The 20,248-nt window shown below is 43.5% G+C and overlaps 1 protein-coding gene across 1 annotated transcript; it reads left to right on the top strand.

Annotated features, from left to right (window-relative positions):
- Window positions 1–8,196: 8,196 nt before the first annotated feature.
- On the top strand, window positions 8,197–19,932 carry TMEM26 (transmembrane protein 26). Its single transcript, XM_026043050.1, has 6 exons — window positions 8,197–8,388; window positions 11,257–11,335; window positions 14,993–15,106; window positions 15,640–15,860; window positions 16,453–16,529; window positions 18,513–19,932. The coding sequence occupies exons 1-6, from the start codon at window positions 8,198–8,200 to the stop codon at window positions 18,920–18,922; spliced, it is 1,092 nt and encodes a 363-aa protein (XP_025898835.1). The 5' UTR covers window position 8,197; the 3' UTR covers window positions 18,923–19,932.
- Window positions 19,933–20,248: the final 316 nt, after the last annotated feature.

Raw genomic sequence — 20,248 nt, 5'->3', positions numbered from 1 at the left:
AACTTAAAGAATACAAGTGTTTTTCAGTTTCTTTCCCCCTCCATCCCAAGTCTCAGAAGGTGCAAAGCTCTCCTCACACAGACTTGATACGCTCTTGAAAAAAAACCTGAAATTTCATGATATTCTCAAGGAAAACACTAAATGTTTCCTGACTCACCACAGGAATGACAGAATTGGCAGTGTCCTCAGTTCCTAGAGTGTTATAAATCAGCATCTGGAGCTCCTGGGCATTTTGGGCTGCACTTCAAACTAATGTACCTTACCATATGATTTATACTCCCCTTGTTCAATAAATGCAGTTTTGGACAGCTTGAGCAGCCTTCCACTGTCCTTACTCATCTTTTCTCTTTCTCCAGTTGCTACCCTCTCCTCCCAAAAAGAAATTACAGCTAGTCTGTGTGTTTTGTGTTATCAGCCAAGGATGCTTTTTCTGCTGTAACRTCATTATGGCTCATTTTTATAGAGCTTCCAAAAATCGCACCTCTCTACTGAGACTGAGAATCTTTGAGCTCTATGTTTTATTTTTACCAGATCTATTCTAAAGGATTTAGTTTTTACTTGGTGCAGTCAAAAGCTCTTTCTTCCTGTAAAAGGCAGGTGAACGTTACCCCTCCTTCTCAAATCCTCACTCTTTCTCTATTTGGGATCCCAAAATGCACTTTTAAATAGCAAAATACAGAAAACTTTGCATTTCTTTTTCTAGAAGAGCCCCTGGTTTCTGAGGTAAGTATAGATCAAAGAATTCAAGGGTGAGATTTCTTAAAAAAATACTATGTTTTCATGAACTTTGATTTCTACCAAGTGAATGTTAAAACACTAAGTGAACAGATCCCATCCAAATTTCCAGCAGGGGAATCACGCAGCTTTGCCAGCAGATGTAATGGAGACAATTAATCACCCAAGACACTTCAAAGAGCGACAGGAGTCTCTCCCCATATTTAAGATGTTACCAGAAGCTGACACTGAAATATTCCAATGGAAACTCCTGGACGAAGTAACTAGTTTCTGCTCATAAAAATGAGCAAAATAAAATATGACAATGAGATTTCTTTCCTTCTGTTTGTCATTTGGTATGATAAATACTCCAGTGTATTCCTAAACTTTCCTCTGAAGGAGTTTGAGGGTAAAGCTGCCCTAAACACACGTCAAAACTATTGCAACAGATCCTTCCTTTTGTCCTCTTACTTGCAACTGGTAGTAGTTGTTACCATCATGCACTAAATAGAGAAAAGTTAGGAGGTGATTATAAAACTTAGTTCAAAACTTTTCATTATTATTTCCTGTCAGATGCCAAGGATTTTCCTGTCACATAGGATATTACTAGCTCAAATACAAATTTGCTGAGTTTGATAAATTGTAAAAACTAATAGCCATTCACTGGGATCATTAATGGTTTTTTTTTTTCTTTTTTCTTTCAATCAGCTTTTCCATGTGTGACTTCTCCCATAAACAATACTTGGGTTTGATATTTGACTTGAAGGCAGTTTAAATACCATTAAGAACATACTGTGACACTGCTGAGTTTAAACTCCAAAAGGTATTTATAGGTGTCTAGTACATCTGCTAAGCTGTTTTATTCACGTTTCTTAAGTCATCATCTAGACCAGCACTGGCACAGACAGATGTCTCAAAGGCTGAGGGAAGTAGTCAATGGCATAAAACATTCAAGAGATGATAATAGATTAAATTATTTATAAACAAGCTGGTACTRTTAGCCTTATGGTAGGGATGATCAGAAACAAATTTTTTAATGATTGCTCCTTTTGATATTGTCAGAGAACTCAACAATATTGTTTTACTCAGTAAAATAAAAAAAACTAAATTTCTATGGATGACAGATCAGGTATTAATAACTTGGATATAAATATTACAAAACTATTACCAGCACTCAGACTCCCCTCTCCCAAACATCTACTCAGAAACTACTTTTGGAAAGAAGTTTGTCAAAACTGAATATATTTTGCAAGCAACAAAGATGTGTCAGTATTTGTCCTTCAAAAGGTTTCCTTGACTGTAAGAGGACAGGGAAGGCTGTGCAGTATTTAGGTTCAAAAACAGTATGGCTAATCATATTTCTTGATTTTATTTACCATGCTGCACTCATATGCAACAGAAGAACATAATTAAGTATCTTGACAGCTTTATGGAAGCCTTGCTCTCGGACAAGACCTGTGTCACTGTATTTCTGCCACAGTGATGATGAATCTGATTAACAGATTGTCACTAAGGGTTTTTGAGAGGGAGAGATGTTTTCTTTTCACTCTCCTTGTCTACATTCACCCAAGAATTCCCCAGCCTGCTGTCCAGATTCCCAGTCCTTTCCCAGTTCTTGAAAACACCAAGAAAGACTAAAAAATAATCTTAACTAATAAGTGTATAGAAATACCCGGGTGATGGTGTTAGCATAGGCTGTTTCGGTACAGTTTTCCACCTTAGCCTCRGAATGCATCTCAAGGGAGAGCCTGTCCAGGCTCTATCACCCTCACAGCGAAGTAGTTCTTCCTCACAAGTTGCTGGAACTTCCTGTGTTCCAACTCACACCCATTGCCCCTTGTCCTATCACTGGTCACCACTGAGAAGAGTTTGGCCCCCTTCTCCCTACATCCACCCTTCAGGTACTTGCACATACTGATCAGATCCCCTCTCAGTCTTCCCTTCTCTGGGCTAAACAGGACCAACTATTTCTTTCCTCATAAGAGAGATTATTGCAAAGAGCTGTAAATCAGTACTGTGCTCTCCCCCAATTCTAATGGGGTGAAAAAAAAAGTATCCGTCTGTTATATTTTGGGATTGCGGAAGCTTTGTTGTCTAAGGAGCTAAACAGCTGAACTTACAGCACACTAAAACGTGAACTGAAGCTCATGCCAACCTTACTGCCCTGCGCCCAGATTGGGTTCTACGGCTGCGAAAACAGTAGCCCATAATGTCACAGCTTCTGGCCCTTCTAACCTCAGTGGCAAAGTTACAYTTCTGAGACTGGATTTCTGCACCAGGGTGCTCCATTACACCCCCCTCCTCTCTGACCAGAGGCCAGATAACTCGCTAGCCTGGAGACGGAAGAAAGAATTAAAAAATCCTGGAGGGAGAGGGATGACAAAGGGCAAGTGTATAATAAGCGGAGAGGCTGGGTTTGTAATGGTCATSAAGCCTTGGCTTGGAAGTTAAAAGAAAGAAAACTATTCAAGGTACATTCTTGCACTAAATGATTACTGAAACAGCAACGCTTTTTAGTGAATTATGATTTACCAGATAACAGGTAGAGAAAGATTTTCTCCCTGGCCTGTAAAATAGCATTGGTTTTATCAAATAGCTCCTGTTGAGCCCATCTAGTTGATGAACATTCTTATCAACTAGCAAATATAAATGAGTTATGAGGATAATATTTCAATATATAATGACACCGCTATATCTCTGATTCTTTTAAGATCTGGGTTATTAAATATTAAATATCAAAGCTGTAAATTATTGTAGCAGCTTTATACAACTAAATTAAATTCAAACAAAACCTAATTTCCTTAATCATCGACTGTAATCCTCCAGGAACATATGCTATTAACTCAGCTACAAATGACACAGAAATTGTATGACTTCAGTTAAGTTATTTTATATCAAATTCTAATCCAGAGCAGAGTCCTCAGTAAATCTCCTGCAGGGATTTTAATGCTTCTGCAATCATATTGGCTCTTTGCTAGAGAGCTAATCTTTTTATACGCTGTTTTTTCACTCCTTTATCCATTTCCTTCACAGCCTTACCAAGATAGCTAGTATCTCCTACCACATATCATGTTCTGAAAGATTTGGCTCTCCCCTCTTGCATTTGATCACCAGGAATCAGGCTTTCATTTATGCCAAAATTGGATCTTTTGTTTTGTTTCTCTCGCATGTAAAGCTGTAAAGCATTTCTATTCATTCTGGCATATATGTTAACTGTCACACGTGTGATCTCTTTATAAGGCTGTCATAATTGCTCACAGTTTGCAGTCAAGCATTCAGAAAACAGAATAATTTCCTCCTCTTTAAGAACCCCATTGAAAATTAAATTAAGCAGATTTAATTTAAACAAGAAACTTCCACAGTGGCTGGGGACAATGACCAGATAATAAAGAAATAAACCTGAGAGCCCTAGGAGATAAGACTTGGAGAAACCTCCAGAGATCGGCTAGTTAGCCCTCTGCCCCAAAGCGTGATCAGCCACGCGGCTGTCATTCCTGRCAGATGTTTCCCTAATCTCTGCTTAAAACCCTGCCACAATGGAGATTTGACATCTTTCTGCACTATTTCAGTGCTTYACTCTCCTTCCTGTCAGGACATGAATCCAGATACCTAATTGTGATCTTTCTTGCTGTTTTTTTAAGCCCTTGACTTCCTTCCCTGTGCTTTGGGACTGGGAATGAGGCTATTCCTGGACTTCCTGCAGAGCTTCCTGAATACTTGGCTACTTCTCCTCTCCATTTTCTCTGCTCTAGACTGAGTCACAGCATCCCCTTATGCTTTCCTCAGCAGTTTTGTGCTTCTCTGGACCGTCTATCCAGACAGTTTTCTCCCAGAAATACAACACCTGAATTAGGGTACTTTAGCTGAGGTCTTTCTCTGCACCAAGGAAAGTGGAAGCAATAACTCATCTCTCGCAGGCTACAGTTCTGTTTATACAGCCCAAGGCACCTCCTTCACAAACACTGCTGACTGCATCTAATGACTGCATTGGGTTTACAACCCATTTTCATCTCCAGTTTCTTTCAGCTTCTTGCTTAATGTCCTTTAATTATTTCTTTGACTATGATTACTGCCAATTAAGTTACAAGTCTCTCTTGAACTGAAAATACCTAATAGCCACTAGGCCCAAGTCACAAACAAAACATTCTCGTTTATGAACACGTAACATGAGTAAATCCTGAGACCATTTACTTTGATGAGTTTCAAGTTCAATACAAGGTGTGCTCTCAGTGGGTTACAGCTTTTTCAATACTGCACATTTTCACAAGACTATTTCAGTACCAGATTCCTCCTCACAGGATTCCCAGCTCCTGCATTYCTGTCCAAACTAGGCTCTTTGAGCACTTGCATGGGGGTCTGTCACCTCTTTAAATACTTCAACATAAAGCAGTGCCTTACTTTGAAAGAACGAACGGTACGTTTTCTGAGTAACCATGTATTGTATTCACTTCCCACTCCATAAACACTCTTGYTCTTCTCCATTGGCTTCTGCTGGACTGACTGAAATTGTTTCTTGGAAGAGTTATACCAAAACAGGAGAGCACTTCAGCTACGGCCTTCCCGAGCAGAGGGGAGCAGGTCCTTGGCAGATTTTGGCTCTGCTTCCACCTGGTAAGGAGACCATCCACAAGAGCACAGTATTGCTGATTTGCGTTCAGCTTGTGATTCGCCTCCTATCCAGTCCCCATCTTGGGAAGGGGGGCACTTCCCAAGTATCTGACAGTTCCCGAGTCTGTTTAATGAAATTAGGATAGGGACTTACCCTAGAAGTATCTATTAGATCAAAACACAAGCGATGATTCTGTGGCAGAGGTTTTGCAAATGCCAGATTTACCATTCCTGCAGAGGGTGACGAGGTGCAGGGAAGGGCACGGTAGCACTTCATGGTTCTGAGCGCACGTGACTTGCTGCWGTTGACTACAATGACTGCAGACATGGAGTGCCACGGTACCTCACCCAGCACCACTACTGCAGGCTCATGCCAGCACATCCAGAATTTGCAGAAGTACAGGAGCTCATCCAGAGGCATCTAATTCACAACGGCTCCCAGAGAAAGGCAATTCTCAGCTTTCCCATGGAAAAAAAATCCAGACAGAGAAGAGATGGAGGAGAAGAAGGAAAGTTATTAACAGAGCTTTCCTTAGAGACCAGTCTTGCTTTGAGTTCAGATCCAACTCACATTGCCAGGTTACCATATCCATGAACTGTTTTCCTCTCACTTCAGACCCAATTTCCTTAGAAACTGGAAAGTAAGGCAGCCATCTCAGATTAAAGATCCATCCATCCCTCCATCTGCCTCCAACAGCATTTGTAAGTCCATGTAAGTACAAAARTGGGATAAATACACAGCGTTTCTCCTCAAGGAGTCCCTATTCTGTGCTAGCTGATGTGACAGCTGTAAGGAGGAAATTAGCAGAACATATAAAAAAAGAACAGAAATAGTGAAAACACTGGTAAATATGACATAGTGAGAAAGAGAAAACACTACTTTTGCAGGCTTTTATACAGGGTTGAGTGCTGCCTCATGCTACCACATTAAATCCCAGTATGGGAACTTGCCAGAGTCTACCATCATTTCTTGCTGAAAGGGGTGCTGAATGGGGTGCTGAATCTAGCAAGCACGTAGGACCCCTGTTCCAGGGAGGACACTCCTCAGCTATTACGCCCTAAATGAATCTTCAATGTCTTAGGAAGTATAAGTCAAGGGTTAGTCCACCCAGGGTCCCAAGCCACTCCAAAAGACACCTATAGACTCATTTAAAGTGTAGTCTGTCGAGTGTGGATATAACACCTTGCTTACCAGGGCAGAGCAGAAGTCCTGCATACGGGTGACACACATCCACTCAGCCTGCTGCACTGCCGCTCTGCTCCCCTGGCCAGCAACACGGAGTCAAAGCTATATCCTTTGGGTATTTCTTAAACAGCTTGTTAACACTTAACAGCTTAAACACTTTCTTAAACAGCTTGTTTGTTAAACAGTGCAACAGCAAACTGTTTTTAACTGCAGAACTACCAAGCAAAACATCTTCCCCAAATCATGCCATCACAGGAATGGGCTGCCCCATTGACTACAACCTTTCCAAAGCCACAATGTATCTCTGCATTTAGCCTGTCCACCCATTTTACTCAGGCATTTCCTGAGTGGGTGACTTATGCTGTGGGAGAGCCTTTAATTTTATTTAATTATTTATGGGAAGGTTTAAGCAGTCTTCTCTTATATCAGGATATCAGTTGGCCAGCACTCACTTCAGTGACTCAGAGAAATAATCTTTATTTTGCAATGAGGAACACTTGGGTCTAAGCTTTCACTGAGTTTAATAGCCAAGGAAAATACTTTCTTGCATGGGCAACAGCTCTTAGAAGAGCATCTCCTTATGTTTAACGTAGAACTGGGTATGCAAGCTAAACTAGTTCAGAACTTAGACCTCCAGATGGCCATAAGAAGTCCCATGTTTTGTGACTTTTTTCACAGTGACCGTTTCTTTTTCATACTGATGTGTCTCCAAAGTGATTTGTAGCTAAGTGAACACAAAACTGGAGTAACACAGTGGCAAATTTCAATCAAGAAAATTGTTTCTCTGGTTACAGAAGTGTAAACTCAAACAGTATTTATAATCACCATAAGAAATTCCAAAGCAGCTTTTAATATATGCTGTACTTTAGAAACTGTTCCCACAGAAGACACTACAGCTCGATGCAGAGATAACTGGCCTATCAGACAAACTTTGACTATTTTCTGTGTCCTTCCCAAGAGCCTGCCAGGTAAAGTTAGAGTGCTAGCTGAGATTTCAAGCTGCTTTCTGTATTTCCTCACTGTGGCTGCTTCTTAAGTCTGAAGCAGGCTGGAGATAATTCAATACAGTATTTAGATGAAAACTAATAAAGAAAAGCTAACCATCAATGAAACTTGAACAATCGATTCAACAGCAACCACCACTCAGAAGCATTTGCACTCAGGGAGGGCTTCCAGGCCTGAACTCAGCACAGGGCTTCTGCTTTGCTTATTGTAATGCAAATGAACAATTCTAAAAGCCGCCAAATACAGATTCTGTCTTTAGGAGGGCGGGAAAGAGTTTTCAGTCACACTAAAGCAGGCAAGTTTTAGCAAGGAGAATGTGAGCTGTGAAGAGGGAGCAGTGAGCACCCGAGCCCACAGAGATGGGTGCTCTAGGAGGCAGAGACCTCCTGCCCTCCAGCGCCTGGGAGGCCGCCCGAGCAGCCCCGTCTGCCCGTGCCTCGGCRCGCCATGCCAGCCCTGCACACCAGACAGCTTGGGAGCCCGAGCCCTTTTTTTTTTTCCATCCTCCCTTTAAAAAGTTTTCAGGAAGTCTGGGGGAGGGGCAACGCTGCTTCTTTTTTGTTATAATGGGCCCCTTTGTGGGGATGGGAGAGGAGAGGAGGTCTGGGTGCGCGCGGCGCAGGGCGCGCGCCGGGGAGGGCTGGCAGCGGCGCGGGCGGCCAGGGCAGGGGGGCCTGCCCCGGCATGGAGCTGCTGGTCCTGTGCAACGCGCTCGTGACGCGCCTGCTCTTCGTTCTGCACTCGCTCATCGGCGTCTGGAGGGTGACCGAAGTGAAGAAAGAGCCCAAGTACTGGCTGCTGGCACTGCTCAATCTGCTCCTGTGTCTGGAGACAGGGCTTACCCTCAAATTTAAACAAGGCAGAGGCTACAAATGGTGAGCATACCCGCGGGCTCTGCAGAGCCCCTCTTGCTTCCCTGCATGTGCTTTGTTCCCCGCTGCCGCTGCTGCCCCGCTTTTGTTTCTGCCCCGCTTGCAGAGGTCACATTTTGTCTGGGGATCAGGGAGCTGGGGATGTGCTGGTTTGGACACTGCCAACTCCAGGGTGTGCAGGAGAGGCTGCCTTGTGCTGCACTGCCCGGGAGCTGCTCTGCATGAGTGACTGTGTGTGTGTGTGCGCACACGTGTGTTTGTGTGTGYGTGWGAGAGAGAGAGAGAGAGGGAATGGGTGGGTATGTGTGAACATGTGTGTGAGCTCCTGCACCGCCTCGCACCGAGGGGCCGGGCACCTTCTCTGGGGCAGCTGCTCAGGCCCTGTGAGGGGCACCGGGCCCAGCAGGCTGTGGCGAGAGCCCCGCAGGGCCTGCCATCCCGCTGCCAGCCCAGCGCTAAGCCAGGCTAATGCCAGGGCCAGAACAAACKCAAGATGAGTGACAAATGAAGATGAGCAGCAACCCATCCTCCCGATGGGTTAAACATTCRGATTTGAGCTGGAGAGGCTGGGCTAGAGAGGAGCCTTCCAGCTGGAAAGGCTGCCCACGAAAACAGAAATACAAACAAAAGTTACAGACTGAGCACATGGGTTTTCACATGCATCTGGGGAATGCCTGTTCCCATGAGATGGCCACAACCACGCACTGCTCATCCGCACGCAACACTCCGGACAAAGGAAGGGCTCGTCCAGCCAACCACCCACATTTCATCAGGGTCTCTCGATTTTAAACGCCTCAGACTGTGGGCCCTGGGCCACACAGAGCTCTGCATTTCAGTGACTGTACATTCGCATGTATTGCGACCTGCAAGGGTAGCCCTGGCAAAAGCAGCGCTGTGCGACAGCTCGCACAGCTGCACCGCGCCAGCGCTCAGCGGAGCCCCAGCCGGGCTCCCTAATTGCCCAGGAATGCCGAAAGGCAGCAGAGCTCCAAAGCAGCCGCTTGCTGAAGGGAGGCAGAGCGAGCGCAGCCCGTTCACTGTGGGGAGGAGGTGGCCGCAGGGGCTTCACCAAGGAACAGCTGCCATGCCAGCTTTTGGAAAAGCCAAACAGCTACAGAAAGCAGATTCAGTTTAGGTGAATAGGTGCTGGAAGAAGGGGGCACGTTTAGCTAGAAGCAAATCTTTAAAATGGATKTGATGCTGCACTCTAGAGAGCATAATGAAGCACATTACAGGTAAGAAAGACCTGTAGACAACTGGCTGCCATCCAACTGCATCTGCATAACTTTCCTCTTAGGAGAGGCTAGCACTCAACACAGAACCATCCACATCCACAGAAAGGCCACTGTGGGTGTCCACTGATCCCTGCAGAGAACATGCCAGAGACCCTCCAAGCTGGCCATTCGCTAGTGTAAAAGAGTTGTTGCTATTACACCAACAACAGTAATTAAACAGCATATGCGGAGAAAAAGTAATACTGTGGCCCCGGCCAAGTAATATTCCCTCCAGATTGCTCCTCCTGAAAGAAAGGCAGGGTTAAAGCTCCTGCGCTCTCCTGGCCTGATCTGGTGTCATTAGCTCAGCAATACTAACCTGCCAGCTGGACGCGTTTTGCCTTGAGCTACAGTCCTACAGAAAATGCTGTAAAACGTGGTAGTGCTCCAATTCAAACGAGGTATGTGTTCTCTTCCCAAACCACCAGGCTAAAACCCCACAGAACCAGGAACAGCTAGTTTTGTTAAAAATAGATCTATCTTATCTTGAAGGAGTTGATCGAAGCATTTCATAGCAACTCAGCAACCCAGTCATCTTCCTGAGAAGCAGTTTCTTTTCTTCCTCAAAGCTTACTCGCTAGCAGAAAAAAGTCATGATTACAAACAAACCCACTATATTCAGGGCAATAAACACAGCAGCTTTTGACAGAAACGTTGCTGCAGTCATAGTTGTCACTAACCTCACTGCAGACGGTGCCAGTGGTGGGAGAGAGGGACCCAAGTGAGTACGCTCAGGCTGATGCCACTGCTCAGTCCTACAGCTATGCCCAGGCTGAGGGGCATGGCCAGGGCACTGCTGCGCTGCTTGCTTCCTGCCATGGCAGAGGCAGATCGACATCATCCCTGCTCCAAGAGGATAGGAACAGCAACACATTTCAGTGCACATGTGATCAGAAACCTTGGCAATCATCGCAGGAACTGGAGCTTACAGAAGGAGTGAGGAAGCCACTCGGGAACTCCTGAAGAAGCCCAGCTCAAGCAGGTGGAGATGTGAGCATCCTTGCTAACATTAATGATAGGCTATACAGAAAGGTGGCAGCGACAGTCAGCTAGAAACAAAAATCCTAAAAACACCTTGGCAATACAATTGCCAGTGCAAACTGATGAAAGAAAAAATAAGTTTATTTTAGGTAAACTGATGCTATTTCCATCTTTTTTTTTTTTTCCTCTCATCAGTGCACAGAAGTTTGACAAACAGCCTCTGTACCAGCAGCAATCAGAAATGTCTCAGTTTAACAACTAGCCCTCTGTGAGCTCAGGAAGGGCATGCTTGCTACAGCCTCCCTGCCATGCAGAGAATGCTGTAGCAAAAACTGAGAAAAACTTTAAAGTAACTTTTCAAGAACTGATTGAAATAAACATCCATACCTGAACCTGGATGAATTTGCCAATAAACCTATAATTCACAAGCAGCAACAGGAACTCAGCAACAATGATAATTCTGATTTGCAGCAACTGCCCATATAAGAGATGGCACTAGATGCTTTTCAAAGTGAACTGTATCTTCAGCAGCATTACCAAGGTCCACCACAGAGAACAGTAGGATACACGGTATTTATGATGTGATTTAACATCAAAGGTCTCTTTTCCTTTGCAGGTTTTCCCCAGCAATATTTTTATATCTGATTTGCACAGTACCATCATTATGGCTGCTAGAAATTCATCATGGGACTCAGGTATTTATCATGAGACAAGATGGGCTGGTGGAAGGGGCACGTTATTTGATTGATGGGATGGGAGCATACAGAAGTCCATACAAAAGTCCATCCACTCTTGCTCCCATTTTCCAATCATTCCTGGTGGATCCCCCACTGCTATGGGAGTCCTATAGAGCTACCAGCACTCTCCACACATTACCACACATTTCCTCCATGTCAAATAACGGGCCTCCTTCCTATCCCAATGAGACAATTTTTCTTATATTCARTTGGGAAACTGAGACCTAGAAGTTTTGAGGTTAATGAAATACCATCTTTCAACCACAGATTATCATTTTCACCATCCTGGGCAGGGTTCAAAGAATTTCATAGCATTAGATGCCTTTGTAAAATAAAGTGTCCTTTTTTTTTTTTTCTTTTTTTTTTTTTTTTTGGTCCTTTAAAGAGCCCTTTAGCTGACACCCCAAGCCAAGCAAGTCATCGCTCTGGCTGCTTCCTGTTCCCCACAGCACCTCCAGTGAGGAGAAGAGGGGTCCTTTAGCCATTCAACCCCCTTTTGCACATACATGGTACCTTACAATTGTGGCAGAAGAGGACCCTGATGGCAAGCAAATAAAATAAATAAATGAGAGAAAAAAACATAAATTAAGCTAAGGAGACGTAGTGCCTCATTTTCTGACTTGAAACATTGTTACAGCCCACAGGAACATAATCAAATATTCAAAATTGTGTTTACACTGAAAATGCCTAAGGCTTTTTCTAGATACAGCAGCAGGAATTTATTGTCCTCTCATTTTGCCAAATCTCCTTAAACAGTCACAGACAGGTAATGTGGATATTGAGAACATTTGTCATAGTTAAATCTGGTCCAAGAAACAGGCTAATTCTGTAGTCAAAAGCAGCAGTTTATTTCCCAAAATGATGTTAGAACATGGCATACTTTGTTCTTATTGATATACTGCTACTGTGAATTGAAGAGGGAGTATATCAACTTAACAGCTTGGTTTATACCTGCAGAGATAGGACAGAGTTCTGGAAAAGCCCCATCTAATAGAGTCAAAGGCAATTCCCGTGGGAGGGGAGCAGCCTCCCAATGACCCACCCCACACACAGCACCCACACAAGTACTTTCCTTTACATTAACTCATCTCTGGCCTTTCCCTTATTAAAACGCTAACAGAATGGGTAATCACACAGCTGCTAGACTCAGACTTTAATATATATGTCTTGAAAATAGCATGTGATCTTTAAGACAGTAGAACTGTGATCTCCTGTTGAAGCAGCATCAGCTGCCCGCGCCAGGGCTCTTATTATTTAAGGCATGTTCTACCAGGCAGCCTCTCCTCCAGAAGGCCAAGGCAATTTCGCCTCCCCGAGCACCATGGAACTGGACATAAGTAATATCACTCATACATCAGCAGTGAAATAGTCACTGCATAGAAAGTACTGCTTTGCAGTAAACTATTCAGGGATGCTTTTGAGAGAAGTTCTATGAAGTAAATTGAATTGTACTGAGTGAAAGAAATTGCTGTCAGCAAAACAGAGTGGAAAGAAAGTTAAAATCACTTAATCCACTTAAAAACAAAAATCCATTCTTCCTTCATAAGGCATAAAAATCTAGATGAACAAATACCACCTATCTTCTCAAGTGCCTGCTGCACTAGTRCACATAGCAATAAATAGCCACCCTTAGCACAGGACTCAATGTAAGCTCCTCATTCAGCCAAGAGACACATTCTTGGTAAACCCTATAACTATTCTTAAGTACTCTCATTTGAGCATTTTAAGGCGTGATCAAATACAGTAACCACATCCCTCAGGCTCATTCTGAAGTGACATTCCCTTACCAGAAACAACTTGAGGGCATTCTTCCCCTAAGAGCGATCTTACATCGCTGTGTACACAAACACGCTCGGCGTCAGTGCTCCCATTCACACGCATACACACGATACAAAATAAGGCTCTTCTCCAGCCTTTCAGGCAAGCAAACACCACTTTTAATAAATATTCAGAGAGAAGCAAATCAAAACAAGATAAGAACATGCTTAAAATTAAGAGTCTAATTAGCGCCTGTTTTCCATTTCCTGACTACACATAGTCAGGCAGAGATATGGTTGAGGCCCCAAGGAGTCCACTCGGAATAAACAGAGCCTAGCACTGAAAAAGAAGCCCCAAGTAAGCCAGGACTAGCCTTGAAAATTGCATAGAAGGAATCTATGGGAGATGCTGATAAAGCACAAGGTTTTTCTTAGAGAAACAATCTCTGCACCTTCATGCTGCTGAGGAAGAGATGCCCCCATGGCCCTCCCCTGGGGAGCGGGGCAGAGCTGCCTCCCTGTGGCTGCCCTGCCGGCCCCTCGGCTCCGCAAGCAGCTCGCGCCGCGCGGGGCCAGGTGGCCCTGCCCGCGGTGGCAGCACCACAGCAGCGCTACCGGCAGCCTGCTGCTCGCTTACGCTGACATGCTGCACCCCTCCAGGTCCCGCTTCACTACCGCCCTTCAGCCCTCTCATTCACTCCTGGGAGCTCTTAGGGTCTCTGCRAAGGTATTTCCCTAAATCCCTGTGCTTCAGTTATGAAGTGGCTTTAAGTCAAGGTCGCCTCTGCTGTCCATTTCCTGCTGCCTTTAAGGGCTGCTCAAACTTAACGTGTGCCCAGACTTTGGCCAGGGAAGCTCGTCTCCATAGACTGTAAGAGTCTTCTACAGACAACTGAATAAAAGGCTTGTCCAGACCACGGTTAAGTTTTTCTGCTTGAACGYCCCCAGAACAAGCCCTCCACGTCTCTTACACACCCCTCCGACCGCAGGGCTATGCCAGCGAGATCAGCCCTGCAAGGCCRTCGCTGGCCTGAACACTAGCCACTGTCTCACCGTTTCCATGCCCAGACTTCCCTCCCCCAATAGGAGCATATTCCCTGTATCTGTGTCAATCTTTCAATGCCATCACACCCACTGTCCAAACAAGCCAGGCATTCACTTGAAGAGCCTTTATCACCCACTATAAAAGCAACAAGTCCTGACTTTTTCCCTGATTTTTTCAAACCACAGGAAGTTGCTCTATTTATCTACAAGAGCAGACAAGAGGCAGCATTTGTCCAGACACTGCGCAATGCTATCAGAGACAAAGCAAAGTATCAAAAGGAGAAGAGTAGAATCTGAGGTTTGCTAGAATGTGATGTTTGCTGGAAAATGTTGCCTTGATGTTGGCAGGCGCTATGCTGGACACGGCACGCACAGGAACACGTTCCAGTTCTCACAACAATTGCTCCTTGTACAATAAAAATGGGGGGCGGGGGGGAGGAGGGCAAATGCAAGGTCATTTGCTGATCTACAGCACAAATAGGACAGGATAAAAGTCTTTAATAACAGCATGGTTTGATTTTTTTTAATTACCCCTTTTTTATTGGATTGCAATGGAATGAGATGTTTGGAAATGTTATTCCAGCTGCTGCAGGGCCAGTGTTAGGGGGAAGGCAGAGTGGCGACGCTGTGTTGCATACCTCAAAACTCTTGGTCACACAGTCCCACCACTGATTTACTGCTGCTCAAGCACCATTATGTTTTAGCCAACGTTACCTTTCCTGGAGCGCTAGCACTCAGAGCGTAGCCAATGGGCCAGAGCGCACCCTGAGGGCAGCAGGGCACTCACACGCGCGTGATGTTTGTGCCACAACAGTACTGCAGCAACGAGCCTGGAGCAGTTCAGGTGAACGTCAGCAACCAAGACTTCAATCAAACTAGAGACAGCAGTCACAGAAGTRAAGGAACAGACCACCACATCATTCAGACGGTAGGACTTCTCTTGCTGTTCCTAAAGGGATCTTAACAATTTTCAGGTAAAGAACAGCTAGAAAGGGTTGTTGGGTCTGTTTAAGCAATCTCTCTCTCTCTCTCTCTCTTACACTGTGAGCACAAAAAAAAGTGTCAAAACAATATTGTGAAAATTGGTCTACAGGTCGTGCACTAACTGTTAGCAGTAGGAAAGGTGTGAAGAAGAGGACTATATCCCACTTCTGTCCTCCAAATTTGAGTAACTGAATTTCACAAGTGTCTGGGGGGAGGTTCTGCAAAAGATAATGCTCAGCTGAAAATAAGAGAAGAGCAAAAGCATAAGGAAAGAGCGTCACTAATCATTACTAAGAAATTTCTATTAACATGCCTTTTTCAAGTCATACCTGCAACACAGAGATCATTTCCTTTAATGCGGTGTGCAGGAGAAAAAATCAAGCTTAAGGGTGAACACCAGCGTGGAAGGTACCTTTTATATCAATCTCCTGATGTTAGAGTATGTTATTGTGTTTTTTGTTTTGATCTTTTAATCAGGCTAAAGTCTTTGTCAATCAGCTCTCCACAATCTGTGAGACTGTGTGGACACTAGCCCTCCACCAGACCTTCCTACTGCTATTAGTAATTGGGAGATGGCTTCTCCCTATTGGGATGGAGATCACTCGGGATCAACTGTCTCAGCTACTTCTCATGTTTGTGGGAACGGCAGCAGATATACTTGAATTTGCTAGTGAAACCTTGGACATCGAAGACGTACGGTAAGAAGTATTTGCTGGCATAAAACATTTGCATTGTACAAGGTTATGTTCAAAGAGATTTGTTTTAAGATTTGAATTTTCAGCACTGTGATCTTCCCCAGAGGATGTAAGTCCCATCACCCTCTTGCAGCAGAGCTGAATTGTGAACATCTATCATAGAAAAAGAATCACAGAAAAGGTTCATCCTCTTTTACAGACACATTCAATCATTTCTTCTATAATACAGAAGTTCTATGGCAGGAAAAGTGGTTCTGCCCTCATGACAGAAGTTTCAGGTTTGCAAGCAATGCAAAAATCACTGTGAGCATAAAGATATCTACTCTTCAAGCCACAAAATCTATTTCTATACGCTTAGTACTGTAGTGTTAGCATCAGATGCTTACTCTATTCACACATGCCCTCAACAGCAGAAATTCCATACCATAAGGTGCCTGGTTTTCCTTAGACCTACTAGTATGTCCTCAAAAGATGCATTAATCGCTGTTGGGCTGAACCTCCCTTTAAGTGACAGTTTAAATGCCAAAAGAAACCTTTCTGTTGTCACCTAGGGAAACTGCATCTTCACTGTTATCCCTTCGTTTCCCTCCCATAGGAAGAATTATGCTCTCATAAATGCCATTCTTGCTGTATGGACCTGGAGTATGTTACAGTTTCCACTTGATCTTGCAGGTTAGTATTTGCAAATAGACACCAAAAGAAAAAAACGAGTGCTCTTCTTTAGAGCTCTTGCTGGCATGTTTTGGGGCCCTGCACACCAAGCGCTCTGTGCACACACCGCAGGCTGCGATCAAAGACTTCTGATAGAAAGCAACTCATATGAAAGACAATGGTGTTTTCTGAAGAAAACACAAGGTGGTTTCCTTTGAGGAAACACTTGTTTCACTGGCAGACCTCTGATCCCCACACCAAAACTCCACGTGCATCCAGGAAAAACTGAAATCGCAGCAAGTGTGCGGGAGCATCTGCTCCAGTTGCAAGCTACTGCCTTAAACTTCTCTGAGCTCTTGAGGTTGATGTGGTTTGGATGGTAGCACGGCTGCAATCTGGGCAGACACCTGGACTCACCGTAAGAGCCTGTCCTTAACCACAGGGAACAGCACAGGGCAAAGACGCCATAGACTCAGAAGAGAGATTTCTCACAGGCATCCTACAGAACCAGATAATACCACGACTGTGGATTCTTACCTCAAACTAGAAAGCCTAAACGTCAGCCAATTTAGGCTGATATTTGTTACTAGACAGAAGGGGCTTCTCTAGATCCAGGGAGAGTAACGGAAACCTCCTAGACTTTCAGCTGTTCCAAACATTTTAGCCTCCAAACATTACAAGGTTGCAACTCAAATACATGAGTACAAAGTGCTACCCTCACCAGCATCTTCTATGAAATTAATGACTAGATTGGCACATTCATTAAAATAACAAATTAATATAGTAATAATGAAAAATTATTTTAAGAATTTTTCATTAGCTTTTCCTCACGGAGAACATTACGCTTTATTTTAAATACTGAAGTTGAACTGAAATGCTAAAATACTTTCTCAACTGTTCACCTCAAAAAAATTATGCAGCAGCATTTCAAATTTATTGAATTATTACAGCTACAATTCCTGACACTAGCAAAATACATTAAAGATGTACAGCACTTAAAAAAGGTATTAAACAAGCACGGCATTTTTTCTGCTTATTTCTTTCCTACTTCCTTGAAAACACACATTTACCCTTAAAATTTATTATGATACAATTTTATTTTAGGTAATTCTATATAGCTACACAGAAATTGCTTTTTATTCAAGCACTGGAATGTTTGCTTGCTCATCAAGCATGGCTTAAAATGGGAGTTTGAGCAGATTCATTATTGGACTACAATAACGCAGTTAGGACAATTAAATGATATAAAAATGTATTAAAAATATCTGCTGTTCAAATTTTGCTTAATGAATACAGAAAATGCTTTCCATTTTCTAGAATTCATTTTCTACTTTTCCTTCTCCCTAATGTTGAATTAAACATTCTTTTGAGGAGGGGGTGTAGGGTGGAGGGAAAGTAAAAGTTAAAACATTTGGTGGTTGTACTGCATCATAGTAACCATTAAAAAAAATAAAATAAAGGAATTTACGCTGCATGAGGCAAGTTAGTTGAGCTGCTGAATGCATTGCCATAAGAGGCTGCAATATTTACTTAACCTAAAGCCTTTAATGATCCATCTCTAGATATGATGTTACAAATAGGATTCTGTTTTATATATACATATGTGTGTATGTGTGTATATATACATACATATATATATATAATGTTAACCACTGGTATAGTTAAGGGGGATGTATCTATGCAAATTCCAATAGCCACAATAAACTTAATACCCAGAAGCAGCAGAGCARTAGCTCCATTTTACATGGCAAGCAAGGACCACATTTTCCTCCTAACCACAATGCTCAAAATTCCCCTGGCCAAACATCCCTAGCTTTATCCGTGATTTGAAGAATGCAACACAGCAAAAGCAAAAGCAGGTGAACCTTTTAAAAAACAGTATTGAGGACGCACTGCAGCAAATGATGAATGCAATAATAATCCAGGGTTCACACGAGCTGCCCCCAAGGTCAATCCTGGCTAAAGTGGAGGGAGTTTTTTAACCTAAGCATATTTTATCTCCAGTACAGCACATTGGCTGCAAACCAGCCACGATGACCAGGCGAATCCCCAGCCTGCTGCTGTGCAGGTACAGCGCAGAACTGTGGAACATCGGGGTCAGTCTCTTCATTCAGGACGGGCCCTTCTTCATCGTGCGCTCAATCCTGATGGGCCACTTCAGGATATTCAATCAGATGCTGGTGTTTTTTACAGCTAAGAATATCTTAGTTGTGACCCTACAGCTGTATCGCTTAGCGGTGATAACCTTAGACTTTCGGGCTACCTTGCTGCAGAAGAGCAGGAAAGAAGTCAACTGCTGCCCCTGCGAGCCTTATGAAGCTTGTAGTCAGGCTACTGCCAGCCAGGATACCGAAATGAAGAAGTGTGTTGCTTTTCCTGCAAAAGAGGAGTCCGAAGCACCATCAGATCAGTGAGCACAGCTACCGACTCAGAAGAGGTYGATGCCCCTGTGCTGCCTTTGAAATGGCTTTGAAAAGGATTTCTGAGATCAAATAGATCTTGTGCATCTTTTTCCTCTCTTCCAGCAAAAGATCAATAATTTCTTCTAAAGTATAGGGAGGATTCCTGAAGCAAAGCCATAGAAGTGGGATATTTTTTGTCCTATTGGATTTTGGTGGGTTTTGACTAGATCTCTTTTATATTAATCACAGACATTTTGTAGTCATAGTTTGTAGTAGCAAGAAAGACTTTGCATGTAACGAAGTTGGATATTATCTTTGGAGGTACAGTGCTAACACATGTATTCACATGTATTCATATAGAAGGACAAGACTATCCTGTGATATAACGAGAGGGTAGTTTATGGCATGTTTTCCAGGCACAGGAACAACCTCAGCAGTGCAGACGCGTGAGCGAGTGTGGACGGAAGATTTCTGCTGTTACTATGACACCTAAACATTGTTCACTCAAGAAATGTGCAAAGGGTTTCTTTGAATGTTACCTCATCCTTGGCTGGATTCAGCTAAAGAACTGTGTAACACCACACACAAAACCTTCTCTCAGGACACAGGTGGTCTGAATAATTTAAGTCTTTCCGTGGARGCAGCGGGGAACAAAGACAGCCCCAAAGAGCTTTAGAAGACAACTGCATGTGCCACATGTGTAACAGGTTCTAGAGGTACTTGCCTTCCTATTTCTACTGGTCAGAAAGCAGGTGTGAAAACCTTTTGCTCCAGCTTCACAGTAAATGTAAAGTGACCTAAGACAGTTCTGTTAAAGTTTCCCAAAATAACAATATTAATAAAAAGAACTAAACTCCTAACTATCCGAAGACAGAATCAGCTCTGGGGCACACACAAGAGTGCTCCTACCTCTGCTGCAGTCCTGCACTCATTTATGAACAGACAGATAAGTAATGACATATTTACTGGGGAGGAGACAACTGCACCTATTTAAAAGTTCCAACCCACAGATATGTGAACCTGTGCTCTTATTTGTGAGCACAGGTTCAAGTTCTTCCATTGTAACAGCAGAGTATGTACAGACATATAGGAGAAAAAAAATAATAATTAAAAAWACCCCACACCCTCACTCCCCACCTAGTCCATGCCACCATTTACCTTTAGCAATAACAAGTAAGCTCCTGCTCTTMTCATTTTGGGCCACTATCCAGTAATAATAAGAAAAATGCTGATCATTTGCAATGCTGCAGCAAGGTGGACACATTGAGAGGGACACAACCTCACTTGGGAGTTTAATTCAAGCACAGGGGTCAAACACCAGAGTGGTGCTGCCAGCCA

The sequence above is a fragment of the Nothoprocta perdicaria genome, unplaced genomic scaffold (assembly GCF_003342845.1).
Source record: "Nothoprocta perdicaria isolate Ctin4 unplaced genomic scaffold, notPer1 scaffold_32, whole genome shotgun sequence".
NCBI classification, from domain to species: domain Eukaryota; kingdom Metazoa; phylum Chordata; class Aves; order Tinamiformes; family Tinamidae; genus Nothoprocta; species Nothoprocta perdicaria.
This window is presented reverse-complemented; position numbering and strand designations above follow the sequence as displayed.